The sequence below is a fragment of the Mobula hypostoma genome, chromosome 3 (assembly GCF_963921235.1).
Source record: "Mobula hypostoma chromosome 3, sMobHyp1.1, whole genome shotgun sequence".
NCBI lineage: Eukaryota > Metazoa > Chordata > Chondrichthyes > Myliobatiformes > Myliobatidae > Mobula > Mobula hypostoma.
In genome coordinates, this window is record NC_086099.1 from 219,167,801 (window position 1) to 219,192,130 (window position 24,330).

A 24,330-nucleotide genomic window follows, 5' to 3' on the forward strand; every position below is an offset into this window, starting at 1 on the left:
CAGGAAACTGTCTGCTTCTGCCTTAAATATAGGCATGGACTTGACCTCTGCCACAGTCTATGGCAGAGCATTCCATAGATTTACTACTCTCTGGCTAAAAAAAATTACTCCTTATCTCCGTTCTAAAAGGTGGCCTCTCAATTTTGAGGCTGTGCCCTCTAGTTCTAGATACCCCCACTAGAGGAAACATCCTCTCTACATCCACCTTATCTAGTCCTTTCAGCATTCGGTTGGTTTCAATGAGATTCCAGCTCCGCATCATTCTTCTAAATTCCAGTGAGTACAGGCCTAAAGCTGCCAAATGCTCCTCGTACGTTAACCCCTTCATTTTGGGAGTCATCCTCGTGAACCTCCTCTGGACTCCGATGACAATAAAAATGGCCAGTAACAGAACATATAGCACTGGAACAGGCCCTTTGCCTTAGGATATCTAGGCCAACAGTCAGCATCAGATATATTTCCATTGACATAGACTGTACCTCTTCCTAGAGATGCTGCCTGACCTGCTGCGTTCACTAGCAACTTTGATGTGTGTTGCTTGAATTTCCAGCATCTGCGGAATTCCTGTTGTTTTAGATGTGAAATCTGTTGGTTTGTAGTAGAAGTACCTCGCAGAAGTTTTTCCCATTCAGGTTGGAAAAGTAAGTACCGCAAAAAAAAGGGAATATCAAGGTTGCATTCATAGACTGTTCAGAAATCTGATGGTGGAGGGGAAGGAAGTATTTCTAAATTGAGTGTGGATCTTCAAACTCCTGTGCCTCCTCCCCAATGGTAGTAGCAAAAAAATGAACTTTAAACTCTGCATCTGCCTGCACAAGAGCATTATCTGTCAATTCCTACCTATTCATGTGTCTGTCTAACTGCCTTGCTATAGTATCTGCTTCCACCCCTTCCCAAGGCAGCGTGTGACTGCCAGCTACCCTTCCGTGTATTTATAAGAAAAAGCTGCAAAGTAGGTTTTCCTTTAAATTTTCCCTCCTCTAGTATTTGACATTTTTACTCTTGGCTGGGGGGGGGGGGGGGATACTTTTTACTATCTACCCTGTTCATACCTCGTATAAATTTGTATGCTTCTACCGGGTCACTCTTTAGCTCAGATGCTGCGGAGTAAATGATCCGAGTTTAGAGTCACGGTGCCCTGCAGCATAGTAACAGACTCTTTGGCCTATCTAATCCATGCTAAAATGTTATTGTGCCTAGTTCCATCTAAAACATAGCCCTCCATACCCCTCCCATCTATGTATTTATCCAAATTTCTCATCAACGTTGAAATTGAACCTATATCCACTACTTCTGCTGGCATCCTATTCCACAGCCCCCTGCCCTCAGTCAAGTTCCCTTAAACATTTCACCTTCATCTTTGACCTATGATCTCCAGTTCTCATCTCACCTCACCTTAGTGGGAAAAGCTTGCTTGCATTTATCCCTCATAACTTTGTACATCATTATCAAATCTTCCTTCATTCTCCTATGCTCCAGGGACTAAAGTCCTAACCTATTTAACCTTTTCCTACAACTCTGCTGTCTAACCTATCCTTGTTGCTAATACTCTTTAACATAAGCAACATCCCCGATAACCTCTTCTAAACCTTGAAGTCATAGAGTTAATAAAGTCCAGAGACAGACCCTTGGGCCCAACTGGTCCACACCAACTACAGCGTCACCCCTGCTCGTCCCAGTTGCTCACATTTGGCCTGTAACCCTCCAGGTACCTATCAAAATGCCTCTCATGTTGCTACCTTGTCCACTTCCTCTTGCAACTCATTCCAGCTACTCACTACTTTGGAATTGCTTCCAAAGTCTTTAAAATCTCTCCCTACTTATCTTGTATCTGTGCCCTCTACTTTTACACTCCCAAACCTTTAGAAAAGACGAAGACTGTCCACATTATTCAATATTCCTCATGATCTTTTAAACTTCTACAAAGTCACCCCTCATTCTCCTACACTCCGAGGAGTAAAAATCCAATGTAGACAACTTGTTCCTTTAATTCAGGCCCCCCATTACATAAATAATGAATAATAAAGGTCCCAAACTGACTCCTAGGGTACCCCAAGCAACACCCATCAAAGTTGCTGGTGAACGCAGCAGGCCAGGCAGCATCTCTAGGAAGAGGTACAGTCGACGTTTTGGGCTGAGACCCTTCGTCAGGACTAACTGAAGGAAGAGCTAGTTAAGAGATTTGAAAGTGGGAGGGGGAGGGGGAGATCAGAAATGATAGGAGAAGATGGGGGGGGGGGGAATTGAGCCAAGAGCTGGACAGGTAATTGGCAAAAGGGATATGAGAGGATCATGGGACAGGAGGCCCAGGGAGAAGGAAAAGGGGGGGGGGAACCCAAAGGATGGGCAAGGGGTATAGTCAGAGGGACAGAGGGAGAAAAAGGAGAGAGAGGGAAAGAATGTGTGTATATAAATAAATAACGGATGGGGTATGAGGGGGAGTTGGTGCATTAGCAGAAGTTAGAAAAGTCAGTGTTCATGCCATCAGATTGGAGGCTACCCAGATGGAATATAAGGTGTTGTTCCTCCAACCTGAGTGTGGCTTCATCTTTACAGTAGAGGAGGCCGTAGATAGACATATCAGAATGGGAATGGGATGTGGAATTAAAATGTGTGGCCACTGGGAGATCCTGCTTTCTCTGGCGGACAGAGCGTAGGTGTTCAGCAAAACGATCTCCTAGTCTGCGTCGGGTCTCGCCAATATATAGGCCACATCGGGAGCACCGGACGCAGTATATCACCCCAGCCGACTCACAGGTGAAGTGTTGCCTCACCTGGAAGGACTGTCTGGGGCCCTGAATGGTGGTAAGGCCCACTAGTCACAGGCCTCCAGTCTGAGAATTGAAGTTCAACCGTTACTCTTATCATTGAATCGTTGAACCAATTCTGAATGACTCTTTGTATCATTGAACCAATTCTGAATCTATCTTGCTAACTCCCCCTGAATCCCATGTGGCCTAACCTTCCAGATCAGCCCTGCCAAGTGGGACCTTGACAATGGCCTTACTAAAGTCCATATAGACAACATGCACCACCCTACCTTCATCTATCCCTCAGTTACCTCTTCAAAAAACTCCAAAAGGCAGGATCTTCCATGACTAAAGCTATGCTGACGATTCTTGATCAAACCTTGACTATCCAAGTGATGATAGGATCTTATCCCTCAGAATTCCCTCCGTTAACTTCCCTACCGTGGAAATCAGGCCTGTCCTTGCCACTCTCAGTCTCCTTCATGTAGTGCAGTGACCAGGAATGCACACAACATCCCAAATGTGGACTAATGATAGATTTCTACAGCTGCAGCATTGCTAACTTTTAGATTCAACAGTGTATGATGATGACAAAACATGCAGTATGCCTTCTTTACTTACCATCCTTTCCACTTGTGTTGCCGCTTTCAGCGAGCAATGAACGTCCAGCCCTCTACATCAGTGAGAGAGGATTTGTACTGGAAGATAAATGGGGAAGGTGGTCTTTGATGTGACTGAGCCAGAAAGTCTGGGAGAAGCTGGTGAGGATTTATACAGAGTCTGGCAGCAGAGGAAGAAATCATCAGGCTCCTGAACCAGCCTGAATAACTTCACTGAACTGATTCCACAACCCATTGACTCATTTTGAAGGTCTCAACAACTCATATTCTCAATATAAACTATTTATTTATTTTGAATTCTTTTGCATTTCGGTTGTTTGTCAGTCTTTCTGTGTAGTTTTTCACTGATGTTTTTGTATTCCTTTGTTTTACTGTGAATGCGTGCAAAAAATGAATCTTAGGGTAGTATATGGTAACATACGTTCTTTGATAATTACTTTGAATTTTGAAGTAAAGAGGAGAATGTATAGGTATGTGTTTGCGTCTAGACGCCTAACCATGTTCGAGCAATAAGTTTGCTTGTTATATGCTTTTTCCAGTAGATGGCACTTTGCAGCTTCTGCAAATTTATACCAAGCTGAATTGCCAAAGAAATGCGCCGATAAAAAGAGTTGAAATTTCTCTGTCCGGAGCTGAAAACATTTTTTTTTTTGTTTTAATTTTCAATTTTTTGCTGCGGGCATCCCGTGTTTGTTGTGAGCGGGTATCCCGGAGAGTCGAGGAGAATGTTAAAGCAAGAGCCGGTCAGCACCCCGCCCGAGTGTCCGGCGCCGCGTCTCCCCGGCTACCGTTGCTACGAGACGGCCAGGCCCGCGGATACCGGCCTCAAACCGGGCCCGGAGGCCGAGCCGACGGGATTACCGGCCGGGGTGCCGGGGGCGGGCTGAGGATGGAGGGCGACACGGACGAGCAGGTGACCCGGGGCCTGAGGCAGCAGTTCCAGACCCTGCAGGAGCAGCAGCAGAAGAGGCTGGAGAAGATACTGCTGGCCGGCAAGAAGCAGCAGGTCGCCAGGCAGGCCGCGCCGGACCAGCAGGATGATCTGAACCTGCAACTGGTGGCTGCCCAGCCGGCTAGCACTGACATCAGCAGCGGGTAACCTTTTCCCACTTCCTGCTCCCCAGCCCCATCCTCTAGTAGACAGATTAGGGGAGTGGGCAAGCAAGTGGCAAATGAAATACAGTGCTGGATCATGCACTTTGGTGGAAGAAATAAATGTGCAATTATCTTTTAAATGGGGAGAAAATCCAAAAATTTGAGATGCAAAGGGACTTGGGAGTCCTTGTGCAGAACAACTTAAAGGTTAACTTACAGGTAGAGTCGGAGGCGAGGAAGACAAATGCAATGTTAGCATTCATTTCAAGAGGTCTTGAATACAAGATCTGAGATGTGATGCTGAGGCTTTATAAAGCTCTGGTGAGGCCTCACCTTGAGTATCGTGACAGCTTTGGGCTCCTCATCTAAGATGTGCTGACATTGGAGAGGGTTCAGAGGAGGTTCACAAGGATGATTCTGGGAATGAAAGGGTTATCCTATTAGGAGTATTTGATAGCTCTGGGTCTGTACTCGCTGTAATTTAGAAGGTTGAGGGGGGATGTCACTGAAACCTTTTGAATGTTGGAAGGCATAGATGTGGAAAGGATGTTTCCCATGCTTGGGGAGTCTAGGACAAGAGGGCACAGCCTCAGGATAGAGGGGCAACCATTTAAAACAGAGGTGCAGAGAACTTTTTTTTGCCAGAGGGTGGTGAACTTGTGGAATTTATTACCACAGGCAGCTGTGGAGACCAGGTCATTAGGTGTATTTGAGGCAGAGTTTGATAGGTTCTTGATTGGCCACAGCATCAAAGATTACGGGGAGAAGGCTGAGAAGGGGGATAAAAGGATCAGCCATGATTGATGGGCCAAATGGCCTAATTCTGCGCCTGTGTCTTATTGTCTTTATGGACTTCTGAGAAAATAGAGGCACTGTTGTGTTTTCTTCGCAATTATGTTCCTATGATGGGTCCAGGACAGATCCCCACTGAGATAGGGACACCCAGAAATTTAAAATCACAGGCCCTCTCCACCTCTGATCGTCTGATGATTACTGGCTCATGGACCTCTGGTTTCCCACTCCTGAAGTCTACTTTAATCAGTTCCTTGGTCTTACTGACAAAGGTTGTTGTTATTACACCATTCAGCCAAATTTTCAGTCTCCCTCCTGTATGCTGAGTTATCACCACCTCTGATACAACCCACAACAGTGGTGTTGTCAGCAAACCTTGTATAGTGTTGGAGCTGTGCTTAGCTACACAGTTGTCGGTGTAAAGTGAGTAGAGCAGGGGGCTAAGTACACATCCCTGCCATGCTCCTATGCCATAAGATATAGGAGCAGAATTTGGCCATTTTGTCCATCGAGTCTGCTCTGCCATTTCATCATGGCTGATCCATTTTCCCTCTCAGCCCCAATCTCCTGTGGGGGGGGGCGGGGGCTACTCTACAGGACCAAAAGAAGCTGCAGAAGGTTGTAAATCTAGTCAGCTCCATCTTGGGTACTAGCCTACAAAGTACCTAGGACATCTGCAGGGAGTGATGTCTCAGAAAGGCAGTGTCCATTATTAAAGACCTCCAGCACCCAAGGCATGCCCTTTTCTCATTGTCACCATCAGGTAGGAGATACAGAAGCCTGAAGGCACACACTCAGTGATTCAGGAAAAGCTTCTTCCCCTCTGTCATCCGATTCCTAAATGGACATCATACCCTTGAATACCACCTCACTTTTTTAAATATATTATTTCTGTCTTTTGCACAATTTTTAATCTATTCGATAGACATATACTATAATTGATTTACTTATTTATCATTATTATTTTTCTATATTATGTATTGCATTGAGCTGCTGCTGAGTTAACAAATTTCACAACACATGCTGGTAATAATAAACCTGATTCTGATTCTTGCCTTCTCCCAGTGTCCTTTCATGCCCTGACTAATCAAGAACCTGTCAACCTCTGCCTTAAATATACCCAATGACTTGGCTTCCACAGCTGCCTGTGTCAGTGAATTCCACAGATTCACACTTTCTGGCTAAAGAAATTCCTCCTCATCTCAGTTCAAAGAGGATGCCACTCTATTGAGAGGCTATGTCTTCTGGTCTTAGACTCCCCTACTGTAGGAAACATCCTCCCCACATCCACTCTATCAAGGCCTTTCAACATTTAATAAATTTCAATGCGGTCACCCCTCATTTTTCTGAATTCCAGTGAGTACAGGCCCAGAACCATCAAACACTCTTCATATACAAGCCTTTCAATCCCAGAATCATTTTCGTGAACCTCCTTTGAACTCTCTCTAATGTCAGCACATCCTTTCTTAGATAAGGGTGCAAATCTGCTCATAATACTCCCAAGTGAGGCCTCACCAGTGCTTTATAAAGTTTCAACATTATGTCCTTGTTTTTATTTTCTAGTCCTGTTGAAATAAATGCTAACATTGCATTTGCCTTCCTCACCACTGACTCAACCTGCAATAAACCTTTAGGAAATCCTGCACAAGGACTCCCAAGTCCCTTTGCACCTCAGAATTTTGAATTCCCTCTCCATTTAGAAAATAGTCTACCCTTTTATATCATCTACTAAAGTGCATGACCATACACTTCCCGACACTGTATTCCATCTGCCACTCAGAATCTGCCCATTCTCCTAATCTAAGTGCTTCTGTAGCCTCGCTACTTCCTCTTTGTCTCGTCTGTAAACTTTGCCACAAAGCCATCAATTCTGTCACCCAAGTCATTGATATATAACGTAAAAAGAAGTGACCCCTGTGGAACACAACTAATTACTGGCAGCCAACCAGAAAAGGCTCCCTTTATTCCCACTCTTTGCCTCCTGCCAATCAGCCACTGTTTTATCCATGCTAGTATACTTCCTTTAATACCATGGGCTCTTAACTTGAAAAGCAGCCTCATTTGTGACACCTTGACAAAGGCCTTCTGAAAATCCAAATACACAACATCCACCGAATCTCCTTTGTCTATCCTGCTTCTTACTGCTGCAAAGAACTTTAATAGATTTGTCAGGCTCGATTTTCCCTTGAGGAAACCATGTTGACTACGGTGTATTTTATCATTTGCCTCCAAGCACATCCTTAACAATTGACTCCAACATCTTCTCAACCACTGAGGTCAGGCTAGCTGGCTTATAATTTCCTTTCTTCTGCCTCTCTCCCTTCTTGAAGAGTGGAGTGACATTTGTAATTTTCCATTCCTCTGGAATCATACCAAATTTGATTGATTCTTGAAAGATCATTATTAATGCCACCACAATCTCTTCAGCCACCTCTTTCAAAACCTTAGGCTGTATACCATCTGGTCCAGGTGACTTACCTACTTTCAGACCTTTCAGTTTCCCAAGAACCTTCTCTCTAGTAATGGCAACTTTGCACAGTTCTGTCCCCTGATACTCTCAAACTTCTGGCATACAGCTAATGTCTTCCACAGTGAAGACTGATGCAAAATATTTATTCAATTCATCTGCCATTTCCTTGTCCCCCATTACTATCTCTCCAGCACTGTTTTCCAGCAGTCCAATATCTACTCTCGCCTCTCTTTGACACTTCATGTATCTGAAAAAACTTTTGGTATTCTCTTCAGTATCATTAGCTAGATTGCTTTTGTATTCCATCTTTTCTTTCTTAATTACTTTTTTAGTTGCCTTCTGTTAGCTTTTAAAAGCTTCCCAATCCTCTTAACTTCCCACTAATGTTTGCTCTATTATATGGCCTCTCTTTGGCTTTTATGTTTACTTTGACTTCTCTTGTTAGCCACGGATATGTCAGTTTTCCTTTGGACTACTTCTTCCCCTTAGGGGTGCGTATATCCTGTGCCTTCTGAATTGCTTGCAGAAATTCCTGCCAGTGTTCTTTCCCCATCTATTTTGGCCAACTCCTTTCTCAAGCCTCTGTAGTCCCCTTTACTCCACTGGAATGCTGATACATCTGACTTTAGCTTCTCCTCAAATTTCAGGGTGAATTTGTTCATGTTATGATCACTTTCCCCTAAGGCTTCCTTTACCTTAGCTCCTCTAATCAATTCCGGTTTGTTGCACAACACCCAATCCTGAATAGCTGATGCCCTAGTGGGCTTAACCATGAGCTGCTCTGAAAATCCATCTCATAGGCATTCTAGAAATTTTCGCTCTTGGGTCCAACACCAACTTGATTTTCCCTATCTACCTGCATATTGAAATCCCCCATAACTATTGTGACTTTGCCCTTTTGGCATGCATTTTCTATCTCCCATTGTAATTTGTAGGCCACATCCTTACCACCACTTGGGGATCTGCATATAGCTCCCATTAGGGTCTTTTTGCCCTTGCAGTTCCTTAGCTCTACCCAACACCTTCCAACCCTATGTCACTTCTTTCTAATAATTTGATTCCATTTTTTACCAATAGAGACACACCACCTCCTCTGCCTACCTGCCTGTCCTTTTGGTACAATGTGCATCCTTGGACATTAAGCTCCCAGGTAATCTTCTTTCAGCCACAATTCAGTGATGCCCACAACGTCAAATATATGCCAATCTGTAAATGTGCTGCAAGTTCGTCTCCCTTACTCCCTATACTGCACACATTCAAATATAACACCTTCAGTCCTGTATTCACCGTTTTCGATTTTGTCCACATTTTACTTTGCAACTCATCCTGTTGCCTGCAATTTTGCCCTGTCATCAGCCTCTCCTTGTTAGAAGGCTCACTACACACTGCCTCTATTTGTAACCAACTACCTTATCCTCAGCATTATCATTACAGTTACCATCCCCCTGTAAAATTAGCTTAAGCCCTCCCGAGCAGCTGTAGCAACCTGCCTGTAATGATATTGGACCCCCTCGGGTTCAGGTGTAGCCTGTCTGTTTGGTGCAGGTTGTACTTTCCCCAAACAGATTTAATGACCCTTACATCTGAAACCCCTTCCCCCTGCACCAGTTCCTCTGCCACGCATCCACCTTCCAAATCATCCTGTTCTTACCCTCACTGGCACAGGGAGCAAACCAGAGATTACTACCCAGGAGCTCTTGATTTTCAGCTTTCTACCTAGCTCCCTAAAATCTCCCGTCAGGATCTTCTCACCTTTTCCACCTATGTCGTTGGTGCCAACACGTACCAAGGCCTCTGGTTGCTCACCCTCCCCCTTTAGAATGCCGTGGACCTGATCTGAGACATCGCTGTCCCTGGCCCCTGGGAGGCAACATAGCATCGGGGTGTCTCTACTGCACCCGCAGAGTCTCACCTCTGTTCCTCTGACTATGGAATCTCCCATCACCACTGCAGTCCTCTTCAACTCTCTTTCTTTTCTGAGCCACAGCAGCAGACTCCATGCCAGAGACCCAGTCACTGCAGCTCCCCCGATAGGTCGACCCCCTCAACAGTATCTAAAGTGGTAGTACACTTATTATTGAGGGCAATAGCCACAGGTGTACACTGCACTGGCTATGCTTTCCCTTCCTTCTCCTGACAGTCACCCAGTTACCTGTGTCCAGCAACCTAAGGGTGACTACCTTCTTGTAGCTCCTACCTTTCACTTCCTCAGTCTCCCATATGCCGAAGATCATCGAGCTGCAGCTCCAGTTTCATAGTACTTTCTGTGAGGAGCTGCAGCTCGGTGCACTTGGTGCCGATGTGTTTTATCCGGGAAACTGGAGGTCTCCCAGAATTCCCACAATTCCCTCTCTTTCCTCCGATCCCCCTCCCCTTGTCTCTATCTTCTCGATATCTGCTTTCTTCACCCTTTGATCTCTGTTCTCCATTTCTTCCATTCCTTCCCTCCACCTGCAAGTTCCCTCTCTCTTTTGCCCCAGATCAAGAATACAAGGAGGCAAAGAAGGCTACCAAATCACACCATTCAACATTTTATATTCTTTTACCCACCTTCATAAAAAGTGGTCTTTTTCACAGGGTAGGGGGTATTTTGAGCCAAGACCCTTCATCAGGAATATAATGTGTTGCTCCTCCACCCTGAGGGTGGCCTCATCTTGGCGCAAGAGGAGGCCGTGGATTGACGTGTCAAAGTGGGAATGGGAATAGGAATTAACATGATTGGCCAGCAGTAAGTCCCACTTGTGGCAGATGGTGTGGAGGTGCTCGACGAAGCGGCCCCCCAGTTCACGGTTGGTCTCACCAGTGTAGAAGGAGGCCACATCGGCAGCACCGGACACAATAAGCGACACCAGCAGATCCGCAGGTGAAGTGTTACCGCACCGGAAAGGACTGTTTGGGGCCCTGATTGGAGGTGAGGGAGGAGATGTATGGACAGGTGTCACACTTAGGCCGCTTACAGGGATGTGTCTGGAGGGAGATTAGTGAGGAGGGATGAATGAACAAGGAAATCACAGAGGGAGCGATTCCTGTGGTGAGGGGGGAGGCAAAGATATGTTTACTTCTTTGCCCGTTCTCCTAATCTGTCCAAGTCCTTCTGCAGACTCTCTGCTTCCTCAACATTCCATCCCCTCCATCTATCTGTGTCATTCGCATCTGGCCACAGTGGCGTTAATTCCATCCTCCAGCTCATTAACATATAAAGTGAAAAGTAGCAGACCCAACACAGTCCCCTGTGGAACAACACCAGTCACCTGCAGTCAACCAGAAGAGACCCCCTTTATTCCTGTTCTTTGCCTTCTGCCAGTCAGCCAGTCTTCTGTCCATGAAACATAGAAACATAGAAACATAGAAAATAGGTGCAGGAGTAGGCCATTCAGCCCTTCGAGCCTGCACCGCCATTTATTATGATCATGGCTGATCATCCAACTCAGAACCCCGCCCCAGCCTTCCCTCCATACCCCCTGACCCCTGTAGCCACAAGGGCCATATCTAACTCCCTCTTAAACATAGCTAATGAACTGGCCTCAACAGTTTGCTGTGGCAGAGAATTCCACAGATTCACCACTCTCTGTGTGAAGAAGTTTTTCCTAATCTCGGTCCTAAAAGGCTTCCCCTCTATCCTCAAACTGTGACCCCTCGTTCTGGACTTCCCCAACATCGGGAACAATCTTCCTGCATCTAGCCTGTCCAATCCCTTGAGGATCTTATACGTTTCAATCAGATCCCCCCTCAATCTTCTAAATTCCAACGAGTACAAGCCCAGTTCATCCAGTCTTTCTTCATATGAAAGTCCTGCCATCCCAGGAATCAATCTGGTGAACCTTCTTTGTACTCCCTCTATGGCAAAGATGTCTTTCCTCAGATTAGGGGACCAAAACTGCACACAATACTCCAGGTGTGGTCTCACCAAGGCCTTGTACAAATGCAGTAGTACCTCCCTGCTCCTGTACTCGAATCCTCGAATGGGAGGATGTGAGAAGTTGCTGGACATGATCATTACAGATAAGGGATTTGTAAGTTAAAACTACAGTTTTCATTTTGTCCTTTTAGTAGATGTGGGGAAGAATCATGGGGTGAATTCCCAAATAAGCTAAAGCTCCACAGAGAAGTACAGACTGGGTGTTAACAATGCACAATGCTGTCAGTACCCAGTAGCTGAGTCGCCATCAACTACATAGCTCTGGACGTCTGTACAGAAAGGTGCCAGAAGAAAGCCAGCAATATAATGAAGTAATATAATTTTCTCTGTTAAGTAGAAATAATGTATGTACAGTGTAGTTTCACTGAACAGAATCGCCAAAAACGATTTGTAGAAAAAAAATTGGCACGTACACGTAGGTGCCTGCGCAAGGCTTCGTGGTCATGGTAGTCTTTCTCAAGGTAAACACAACATATTTGACTGCTACTTTTGTCCGTTGGCAACCCTACCCGCACCCCCCCCCCCGGGTCGGCCTGTCCGCGGTGCAGAAAAGGTTGGGGAGCCCTGTGTTAATGTGCCAATCTTATCGGGAAGGAGAGTAAACAACATCCACACCATGATTGCCCGTTACTTTCCTGAAAACAATTCCCCAAGCCGTAAGACTGATCAACACCTCCACCACCACTACTTTATCATTTCCTGTCAGAGTCACCTTACACACCTGTACCTAGCCCTACTTACATACAGATCAGTCTATACATATGAGCTAATCTTGTATTTATATTTCTGTGTTCTTTATGCTTCATGCGTTTTCTATGCTGCATTGGATCAGAGTAACAATAATTTGTTCTTCTTTACAGTTGTGTACTGACAAATGACAGTAAACAGTCTTGAATAATTTTGAATCCTGAATCTGTGGAAATGAACAAGGTTTTTGTTTGATTGTGGCTGTCAGTGTGGTTTTGAGTTGACAGAGGGTCGTTTCCTGTACGATTGTTGTTTCTGTGTTTTGTGATGAGCAATGGTGTGAATTGTTGAATTTTTTTTTAGCTTGTTGGAAAATGAGAATGAACAGTTGCAGGAACAGATCCTGGAACTGAGGAATGAGAACGGCCGGCTCTACAAGCTCCTCAGTGAGAGGGATCTCGAAATCAAATACCTGAAGAGAAAAAGGGAGGAAGATCGGCTTGCCCTGGCAGGTAACTAGGATGCCAGTCAAGTAGATTGTCTCATGCATAAGTACATGTACACATAGGTGCAGTGGAATTCTTATTTGCAGCTGTAGTGACAGGGGATTCATTGGTTAGGGGAACAGAAAGGTTTTGTGAACGAAAACGAGATTCCCAGATAGTTTGTATCATCTTGGGTGCCAGGGTCAGGGACATCTCAGATCATGTCTGCAGCATTCTTAAGCAGGAGGGTGATCAACTAGAGGTCGTGGTTGCTTAAGGATACACATTATATCAAAAGGATAGGAAGGATGGCCTCGCTGTGTTGGTAAAAAATGAATAGAAAGAGGTGACATAGGGTCAGGAGGTGTTGAATCATTGTGGATAGAGCTAAGGAACTGCAAAGCTAAAAAGACCTTGATGCAAGTTATATACAAACCCCAAAACAGTAGTAAGCATGTGGTCTAAGGTGAGAACAGGAGATAGAAATGCATGCCAAAAGGGCAATGTTACAATAGTCAGGGCAATTTCAATATGCGGGTGGATTGGGAAAATGAGACAGGTGCGGGATTCCAAGAGGGTGAATTTCTAGAATGCCTACAAGATGGCTTTTTCGAGCAGCTCGTGGTTGAGCCCACTAGGGGATCAGCTATTTTGGACTGGGTGTTGCACAATGAATCTGAATTGATTAGAGTGCTTAAGGTAACAGAACCCTGAGGGGAAAGTGAACCATAATATGATCAATTTCGCCCTGAAATTCGAGAGGTGAAGCTAAAATCAGATGTATCATTGTTGCAGTGGAGTAAAGGAAATTACAGAGGCATGAGAGAGGAGTTGGCCAGAATTCATTGGAAAAGAACATTGGCAGAGCAGCAATGGCTGGAATTTCTGTGAGCAATTCGGAAGGCACACGGATATATACATCCCAAATTCTGAATGCAAAATGACACAACCGTGGGTAACAAGGAAAGTCAAAGTCAACATAAAAGCCTAGGAGACAGCATATAATAGAGCAAAAATTAGTGGGAAGTTAGAGAATTTGGAAGCTTTTAAAAACCTACAGAAAACAACTAAAAAAAGTAATTAATAAGGTAAAGATGGAATATGAAAGTAAGGTAGCCAGTAATGTGAAAGAGGATAGTAAAAGTTTGAATAAGTATTTTGCATCAGACTTCACTGTGGAAGACACTAGCAGTCTGGTTGAAGTTCCAAGTGTCAAGGAGCATGAAGTGCGTGAAGTTACCATGAGGTGTTGTTGTAGTGTGGCTGAAATCACCAGAGAGACAGAGTCACTGGTAGATACAAAGCAGCTTCTTTATTCGACACAACAAGGTACAGCAGGCATCATACGGACGGAGACGCTTTCGGTAGAAAGGTCTGCTAGCCCAATGTGGGCTCGATATTTATATGCTAAACACAAAGGCAATCGCTACTTAAAATTTATAGACGATGCATAGACAATGCTTCCTTTTGAAGCTACATACAAAACATCACACCATCCTTACCTTCCGATGCCAATATGTCTGGGTTGGAATCCACAGCCTTTAGGAATGCAAGTTAAATCCACAATACATTTATTTGGCATTTTACGTGCTAACATAGAGGACAATTAATATTGTTAAGTATAGATAATCCTGTCTTCGAAACTATCTGTAAACTTCACACTTCCATCTGCAGCATCTAGCTAGTGTCCTGATATCCACAGCTTTGAGGAAATGCATTGTTGTGAACTCAATCCACAGTACTTTGTCAAACAGAAGACTGGTGGCCAGAGTCATTTAAGTGTAAATGAATCATCTACCCAAAAACTCAGTAAAAAACTCACTCTAACAGTGTTAAGTAGTTAAACCATTTTTTCCAGTATGAATAAAATTGTTCCAACTTCTGATTAACAGATGCTGTTATCTTCTCCATTTTGTAAATGTCCATTGTAATTTCCATCCACACATTTAAAGTTGGGCTCTCTTGTGATAACCATTTCCTGGTAAGGGTCTTTTTATGAGCCACCAGCAGTACATTCATTAAATATTTATCTCTTTTCAACCATTCTTGAGGTATATACCCAAAATATATGGTCTTACTCTCTAAGGGTATTTCACGTTTAAAGATATCTTGTAGGGCATTATTATCCCGCTCCAATAGTCTTTGATAATGGGGCATTCCCAGAAAATAGATAATGGTTTGCATTTTGATTTCCACAATTTCTCCAGCAAACAGGGGGGTTACTATCATAATGGGATTTCTGAGAGGGTGTAATAAAATATCTTATCAAGTTTTTCCACCCGAACTCCCTCCATTTCTGTGAACTGGTACACTTCCATTGATACCTCCTAGTTGGCTATTTGATTACTAGTTTAATCGGTTTGGCACAACATTGTGGGGCAAAGAGACCTCCTGTTGTATACTGTTCTATATCTTCCACATCAGAGCTAAAATTTTTGATTCCTTCATTCAACTTGCCACTCACCTATGTGCCCTTTTGAGATCAATGGTATTATTCTGACAATTAAAGGCACCGAGCATTGTACATGTGGACAAGTGACATGTTTGTATTTGAGAAGCATGTTTGAATATTTAGCCTAGCTAAATATTTAGGGGTGACACGGTAACATAGTGCATAGCATAACACTATTACAGCGCCAGCAACTGTGTTCAGTTTTGCCATTGTCTCCAAGGAGGTTGTGTGTCTCTTTTTGTGACTACATGGGTTTCCTCTGGGTGCTCCAGTTTCCTCCGGGTGCTCCGGTTTCCTCCCACATTCCAAAAACTTGTGGGTTATTAGGTTAATTGGTCACATGAGTGTAATTATGTGGCATGGGCAATTGGGCTGGAAGGGCCTGTTACCGTGATGTGTCATTAAATAATAAAATAAACAAACATTAAAATATTTTTATCCCATAAAGGCAGATGTGTTGAACTATAATGTCTGTGGGATAAGCTATGTATAAACTAGCTGCTGTAGTATGGTTATACTTTAAAAACTTCTTTGGCTGTAAAGCATTGTGGGACACTGTGAGGACATCAAGGCATAAGGTTTCTTTTTTTTTGCTGTGAGATTGTTTCTATATTGCATATATAAAGGAAGGTATTCTGCCAGTTGAGGCTGCCCTGCTGTATACAGAGATAATGGCTCATCTGTATTTTAACTCCATCCATTTGCACTATTGTTATAACTCTGTGTTACATTGCAGGGACTGCTGGCATGTCAAGTGACGTAGCTGCAACTAAAATTGTTGAGCTGTCAAAGAGGAATCGTGAGCTGACTGTTGAGAATGAGAGCCATAAATCAAAGATCAAGCAACTGAGCAACAAACTACAAGAGGTGGAAAAGGAGGTGCTGTCGCTGTCCAGATTTGGATATCTGGGGTATCATCTGGGAGTTTTCAAATGTTAAAATAACTGTGTTCCATCTTTCACCCTCTGTTAGCAACCTACAGGAATGTTATTTTTTCAGCAAAAGCACCTCTGAGAGTTTTGTGTTTAGTTGTTATCAATAGGTTTTATCTTTGTAACCATGATTCATAAAAAGTTGAGTTCATTGTATGCAGAAGTTCATGTCTGCAAGGTACAATGTGAAACTTACTTGCAGCAGCGTCATAGGCATATAGCACCAGAAATACACAACATTTACAAGAAAACCGTAATGTAAACATAAATTATAAAAATATTATACAAGAAACAGTGCAATTAGAACAAAAAGCAACAAAATCCATTGTAATGCAAAGTGGTTAAAGCGTTGTTCCATTGAGATAGTTATTAGGTTTGTGCAGGTTGGCTCAAGAACAAATAGTTGAAGGGAGGTAGCCATCTTGAACCTGGTGGTGTGGGACTTCAGGCTTCTGTACCTCCTTTCTAACAGTAGTTGTGAGGATATGGCATTGCCCAGATAGTGGGGTCTTTGTTGATAGATGGTGCCTTCTCATCTAGATGCTTCCAATGGTGGGGATGGATGTGGCAGCAATGTATTGGACTGAGTCCACCACTAGCTACAGCCTTTTGTGTTTCTGAGCATTTGGATTACCATACCTGATCATGATACCAACTGCCAGGATACTTCCACAGTACATCTGTAGATGTATGTTCGAGTATTCGATGACATGCTGAACCTGCTTAACCTTCTGAGAAAGAAAAGATACTAGCATGCCCTCTTTGTGGGTGCATCTATGTGCTGGACTCTGGAGAGGACATTCGTTATGCATGCCTAGGGAAGTTTTGATGTTAGGCCAAGACTGCACTACTACAGGGCAGTTTAGGTGGTTAACTTTGGCTCTAAGGGAATCCAGAAGTTAGCGGGACAGCCGTGTCCAAGTGAGGAGAAAGCCATTGTATGATCTCCAGATAATCCTAAAGGGCATAATTCCAGTTTAACAATCAGCATTAGGATGAAGTAACCACATCATCAAATTAGCAAATTGTTGGGCTTGAGCTGGTAAAGTGAACTTTACAGTGCAAGATAAGTGAATTATGTTCCTGTTGAGCAAATAAAAATTCTCCAAGTACCATGTAGATTACTAGTACCTTAAATTGGAGACTTAAACATGGTTTGATAGGTTACCCTTACTAATCAAGAACCTATCAATGTAATACACATAAAATGCTGGAGGAACTCAGAAGGGCAGGCAGCATCTGTGGAAAAGAGTAAGCAGTTGATGTTTCAGGCCGAAACCCTTCATCAGGACTGGAAAAAGAGATGAGAATTCAGGCTAAGAAGGGGGAGGGAATAAAATACAAGGTGATAGGTGAAACCGGGAGAGGGGGAGGGGTGAAGTAAAGAGCTGGGAAATCAATTGGTGAAAGAGATAAAAGGCTGTAGAAGGGGGAAGCTGATAGGAGAGGACAGAAGGCTCTGTAAAAAAGGGAAGGGGGAGCACCAGAGGGAGCTGATGGGCTGTTAAGGAGATAAGGGGAGAGAGGGAAACAGGAATGGGGGGGTGTGCAATTACCAGAAGTTCGAGAAATCGATGCTCATGCTCTCAGGTTGGAGGCTACCCAGACAAATATCAGGTGTTGCTCCTCCAACCTGAGTATGGCCTCATCGCGGCAGTAGAGGAGCCTTGGACTGACGTATCGGAATGTGAATGCAAAGTAGAATTGAAATGGGATATCTTGCTTTTTCTGACAGATGGTGCTCGGCAAAGCGGTCTCCTAATCTGCGTTCTCTTGTTTGTGAAGAACCTATCAACCTCCGCTTTAAATATACCCAATGATTTGGCCGCCATGGCCATCTATGGCAATGAATTCCACAGATTCACCACCCTCTGGCTAAAATAAATTCCTTCTCATATCTGTTCTGAAGAGACATCCTTGCATTCAGAGGCTGTGCCCTCTGGTCCTAGACTCTCACTATACTCGAGGCAAACTGCTGCTGTGGTTGCCAGCAGGTGAATGATTACATGACACGAACAAAGGACAGATCATTGTGGCCTACTGTTCACCTTAGGTTGATAACTTCATCCTTCCGATACCTTTATAATGTAACGCTTGTTTTTATAGCTTCAGGATGCTCGGAGAGGTAGCCCGATGCTCAGCAACAATGAAGGGACTGGACACAACAACAAAAAGTCATCTCCCAGGATACAGAATGAATCACTGGTCAGTGGAAAGAGACTATTTATTCCTCTTCCTTCTCTACCATTTGTAACATGGCCTGCATGCTTTCTCAAGTTCAAGTTCAGGTTATAGTTATTATAGGATACATACCTTTGCACTCACTTTCAGGGACTGTACATCTCATGTTCTCAGTATCATCTATTTATTTATTTGTTTGTTTATTATTGAATGTATTTGCAGCATTTGTCTTTACCACATTGGTTGTTGGTCAGTCTTTGTTTTTTGTTGATTCCAATGTATTTCTTTGTTCTACTATGAGTGACTGCAAGAAAATGAATCTCAAGGTACTATATTGTGATATATATGTACTTTAATAATAAATTTGCATAGAACTTTGGACATACAAAAGGTATGAAATTCATGAAAATTAGCTTATTGTAGCAGCACACAGTACGTTTCTGTTTCTTTCATATGACTATCTCTTCTTCTAGCACACTGTTTTTCTCTCTTATTATGCCTCTTTTATTTCTGGAGGGCTTTTGCTAAGTTATTTGTTAGTATCCTATTATAAAGGTGTTTCCCTCACTTTTTCCTATATGGTATCTTTTTTATTTTATTGACATACAGTGCAGAATAGTCCCTTCTGTTGTGGATAGCCTGGAGGGTTGTCAGAGGTTACAGCGGGATATCAGTAGGATGCGGAACTGGGCTGAGAAGTGGCAGATGGAGTTCAACCCCGATAAGTGTGAAGTGATTCATTTTGGTAGGTCAAATTTGAAGACAGAATATAATATCAATGGTAAGACTCTTGGCAGTGTGGAGGATCAGTAAGATCTTGAAGTCTGTGTCCATAGGACACTGAGAGCTGTTGTGCCAGTGAACAGTATTGTTAAGAAGGCGTATGGTATGATGGCCTTCATCAACCATGGGATTGAGTTCAAAAGCCTTGAGGTAATGTTAAAGCTATATAAGACCTTAGTTAGACCCCACTTGGAAAATTGTGTTCAGTTCTGGTCACTTCACTACAGGATGATGTGGTTACTATAGAGTGCAAAGGAGATTTACAAGGATGTTGCCTGGATTGGAGAGCATGTCTTATGAGAATAGGTTGAATGAGTGGACTTTTCTCCTTGGAGCAACGGAGGATGAGAGGTGATGTGATAGAGGTGTATAAAATGATGAGAGGCATTGATCGTGTGGATAGTCAGAGGCTTTTACCCAGGGCTGAAATGGCTGACATGAGGGGACATAGTTTTAATGTGCTTGGAAGTAGGTACCTCTTAATTGCTAGTTCAGAGCACCATACCTTGTTCCTCAAAAGTAAAGGTGACATAGTCTTTTAAAATAAGATATCTTATGGTCTTATTTTTAATAAAGTTTCTTAATGTTTGCATTTTGGTCATTATTATCAACAGTCCGACAGCCTTGATATGAAAACTCTTCAGGAGAAACTTTCAGCAGCCAACCTGAAACTAGTTGAACTGCGGAACCAAGTACTGAGTGTTAAACAAGAGTTAAAAGTAGCACACAAGGTACTCGCTATCTAGTCTAAAACTAGTAAAAATTTAATTTAAATCTATTACAATGACATCTGGATGCACTTTTCTACCCTCTTCCCACAAGTGGACCAACAAAACTGAATTTAAAGGGGTTTGGTGGGAAGGAAAGTTTAATCTAATGTTCTGCCTCATGGTAGACTTGGACTATTGCATTCACACCTAATTCACTGTCCACAGGTAAGAGTAAAATTGGGTGGAGTGTAACACATACCCCTTCATCTGCCTGTCTGGTTGTTGGGGATGGAATTGTTGTTTAAGCTTAAGTTATCTCTATTATCTTGGAATACGTCAATACAGTGCTTTGCCACAGTTGAAAGCCTTGCAAAGTTGCTTTCAAGAATGCAACTATCATAAAGTTTTCAGAAAACGTGGCAACGTAAGGAAATATGTTGCTGTTTTGTATTCCATTAAATTTCTTTGATGTAAGACATTTAAAGTAATTTGATGATCACTTTAAGAACTGGTGATATTTTGACATTTATTCCAGGTTTTGGCTAACGAAGTGGGGGATGAAGTGAACATACAACACTTGCTGAATAACAAGGGCTCTTGGCGTGGCCGAGCCCAGCAGATCCTCACCTTGCAGAGAAAGGTAGGGAGTCCAGGATTCAGTGCAGATTATTCTCTTGCTAATGTCATTCTGTTTTGCATTTAATGGCTTATTTTATGACTCATTACATAGAACATGGAACAGCACAGCACATGAACTGGACCTTTGACCCACGGTGTTTGTGCCAATCCAGACTAATCCTGACTGTCTTCACATGGTCTGGACCACTCTATTCCCTGTCTTTACATGTGTCTGTCTAAATGCTTTTTAAATGTTGCTATTGTGTCTGCTTCCACCACTTCCCTAGGCAGTGCATTCCAGCCTCCTACTACTCTGTGTACAAAACAAAAGCATGCCTTCTAGACCTTTAAACCTTACTCTCACTCTTTAAAGTTGTGCCCTGTAATAGATGACATTTGCACCCATTTTATGTACCTGTTTCAGGTTGCTCCTGAGCTTCTGAGGCTCCAGAATTTTATCAGCCCTTCCTTAAAGTAATGCTGTTAATTCCTGGTACCATCCTGAGAAATCTCTATCACACCCTTTCCAAAGTTTCCACATCCTTCCTGTAATGTAGCAACCAGAACTGCAAACAATACTCCAATCAAAGTTTTGTACTACTATAAGATATCGCCTCCATCAATGAAGGTAAGTATACCGTACTAATTCTTTAGTTTTAATTTCCAAATTAGAGGCAATTATAGCAAGCTGAGATATTGCAACACTCTACTTTTTGGATGAGGTCCCATCAGTGTCTCACTGACAGCCAGAAGAATGAGCAATAAATATCATCCTTTGCCAGATTATACTAATTTGCTGATTGAAAGAAAGACCTAATTTTTCATATTATTCAACCCTATAGACTTTTCTGGTTTTGTCCATTTTAAGTTTATCATCTTACAGTGCTCATGTCCTTCACTTGTTTCTCTGTGCTAATGCATTTAATCTTTATTGCCTCCACATTCCCAATGTTCTGTGCTTAATGTGTTGTGTTAGAATGACTTTGGAGGAGCTGTATAGAAAGCTTGTATTTATCAGGTGTTCATGGAGTTTCTTTATATCTCTGTCCAGTCTTGTTAACCATACCATGAATGCTGAATTTACGTTGTTCCATCCTTAGTTGCCATTTGTCTCTCACCACATTTGCATTTTGTTGGGCTGGGCTGTTAGGTTGATTGTTACAGCTTCCCTAGTTGCTGGGACTAGAATTTATTTCTTTTGATCTTTAGTCCAAACTTCTTAATTGCTAGTTCAGTAATGTGAGCACCATACTTTGTTCCTTAAAAGTAAAGGTGACATAGACTTTTAAAATAAGATTAGCTTTATTTTTGACCTGTACATCGAAACATGCAGTGAGATGCATCGTTTATATAAATCAAATCAGTAAAGATTATGATGGGCAGCCCACGATTATCGTCATGATTCTGGGGCCAACGTAGCATACCCACAACTCACTAGCCCTAACCCTTCCACCTTTGGAATGCAGAAGGACTTACAAGCTCCTTACAGGCTACAGTGGAAATTGAACCCCAACCCTACAGCAATGTTCCCTCTGAGGTGTGAGCGTGTGTGTACACACACATCTTTTGCTGCTGGTGCACAAAGGAATTTAAACTGCGCACTAAAGGTTGTCACCCTCTACCCCATTGGTATGTTAAGTATATTTTACAATTGTACACGATCGCGTTTCCTTTTCTGGTTTCGGATGCGGACGGTGTTGACAATGTGGAGTTTGCGATGATTTGTCTGCAGATTTTAGAACTGGCTTATTTATACTGTTTTTATTGAAGAAATTATTCAGTGCGCACATGTTGTCACCAGGCAAAAAATTGCACAGCACAAGATTTTTGCGCACACTGGTCATTACAAATTAGAAGGAATATTGCCTTACACCCAGTGGTATAAAGCGTTGCACTACTATGCCACCTTAAACTCATCATAGCTGTTTAATAGTTACTCTTTTTAAATAGATCAGAGATTTGGAGAGTCAAATAGGGTCAAATACCCATAAGGAGCAATTGGCTGAACACAGTGTTGAAGAAGAAATGCTTGGTGTTTCGGGGTTCCGGCGTCCTTCAAACCAGGAAAAAAACGTTGCGTACATTCGAGCTTTGGAGAAAGAAAGAAAAAAGGCTTCAGAAGTAAGTACTTCTCAATATCAACATCATTAACAGGAAATTTCTCACATGGCTAAGTCATTAGTATCAGAGAAAGACTGAAGAGAACATAGAATAAAGAACAGTTTAACACTTCTGTGTTGAATATCTCTGCCAACCATGATGCCAAATTAAACTAAACCCATCTTCCTGTACATAATCCATATGCCACCATTCCCTTCATGTACAGTACTGGGAAAAAGCCTTAGACACACACATGTACAGACATACTCAGCCCCGAGACACCAGGTGAGGTCATTTGATTCCAAACAATTGGTTTATTGATCATTACAGAATGTCTCTTTGGTGCTTCTCATACCCTCCCCTCTCCCTTCCCCTTTTCTCAACCACAATTCCCCTCTGCGTGCCTCCTTCTCACTCTCAGTCCACAGTAAAAACCCATATCAGAATCAGGTTTATGAAAGGTTCTGAGGAACATCTGGCAGATCTTGGGCTGTATTCCCTGGAGGTCAGGAGAATGAGGGGGGATCTCATAGAAACATTCTGAATGTTAAAAGACCTGAACAGATTAGATGTGGCAAAGTTATTTCCCATGATAGGGGAGTCTAGGACAAGTGGGCACAACTTCAAGATTAAAGGACATCCATTTAGAACAGAGATGTGGAGAAATTACTTTTGTCAGAGGGTAGTAAATCTGTGGAATTTGTTGCCACGAACGGCTGTGGAGGCCAAGTCATTGGGTGCATTTAGGGCAGAGATAGATAGGTTCTTGATTAGCCAGGGCATCAAAAGGTATGGGGAGAAGGCAGGGGTGTTGGGATGACTGGAAGAATTGGATCAGCCCATGATTAAATGGCGGAGCAGACTCGATGGGCTGAATGGCTTCTGCTTCTATATCTTCTGGTCTTTATGGTATTGTTATCATCACACATATGCCATAAAATTTGTTTTCTTTTTGATGACAGCAGTAAAGTGCAAAATTCCTATGGTATTGTGCATGTGCTTGTCTAAATGCCTCTATTGTATCTGCTTCCACCCCTTCGCCTGGCAGCACATTCCAGGCAACTGCCATGCCTAGTAATTGTATAAACTTCTGTTAGGTCTCTCCTCAGCCTCCAACGCTTCAGAGAAAACAACCTCACCTTATAGCTAATAACTTCCACTCCAGGCAGCATCCTAATGAACTTCTTTCCTTTGCCCTCTCCAAAGCCTCCACATTCTTCCTACAAAGGGGTGAGCTGAATGGCATACAATACTCCAAATGCAGCTTAGTATGGCTGCAACATGACTTCCTGACTAATATAGGTAAATATGCCATTAAGCCTTCTTTACCATCCATTCTGTTCGTTCTGCCTCTTCCATGGAGCATTGGATTTGGACCCCACCATCCTATTGTATGTCAATGCTTCTAATATTCCTGCCGTTTACTATTTTCTTTCCCCTTGCATTTGACTTCCCAAACTCTTAACACCTCACGTTCATGCAGTTTAAATTCCATCTGTCATTTCTCCCCCCCTCCTCCATATCTGCAACTGATCTATATCCTTGGACAACCTCCTTAGAGTCATAAAACACTACAGCCCAGAAACAGGCCTCTTGGCCTATCTAGTCCATGCTGAACTATTAATCTCAGTCCCATCGACCTGCATGCACATTGTAGACCTCCATACCCCTCCCATCCATGTACTTACCCAAATTTCTCTTAAATGTTGAAATTGAACCTGCATCTACCACTTGTG

At 43.0% G+C, this 24,330-nt stretch overlaps 1 protein-coding gene and 1 long non-coding RNA gene across 6 annotated transcripts in view; one reads left to right on the top strand and one right to left on the bottom strand.

The window, feature by feature from the left end:
* Positions 1–3,966: 3,966 nt before the first annotated feature.
* Positions 3,967–24,330, top strand: part of ccdc13 (coiled-coil domain containing 13) — an 80,300-nt gene continuing 59,936 nt past the window's right edge. For all 4 annotated transcript variants that reach the window (XR_010017458.1, XM_063044528.1, XM_063044530.1 and 1 more), the window contains exons 1-7: positions 3,967–4,465; positions 12,697–12,845; positions 16,007–16,149; positions 18,309–18,407; positions 19,781–19,897; positions 20,412–20,516; positions 22,445–22,615. Coding sequence is in view for 3 of the 4 variants with exons in the window: in XM_063044528.1 (XP_062900598.1) it covers positions 4,260–4,465; positions 12,697–12,845; positions 16,007–16,149; positions 18,309–18,407; positions 19,781–19,897; positions 20,412–20,516; positions 22,445–22,615 (990 nt within the window). In the remaining variant the exon portion in view is untranslated. The remainder of the gene's footprint in view (positions 4,466–12,696; positions 12,846–16,006; positions 16,150–18,308; positions 18,408–19,780; positions 19,898–20,411; positions 20,517–22,444; positions 22,616–24,330) is intronic.
* Positions 21,188–24,330, bottom strand: part of LOC134344548 (uncharacterized) — a 147,716-nt gene continuing 144,573 nt past the window's right edge. For both annotated transcript variants that reach the window (XR_010017460.1, XR_010017459.1), the window contains one exon: positions 21,188–22,583. This is a non-coding gene — a long non-coding RNA (uncharacterized LOC134344548). The remainder of the gene's footprint in view (positions 22,584–24,330) is intronic.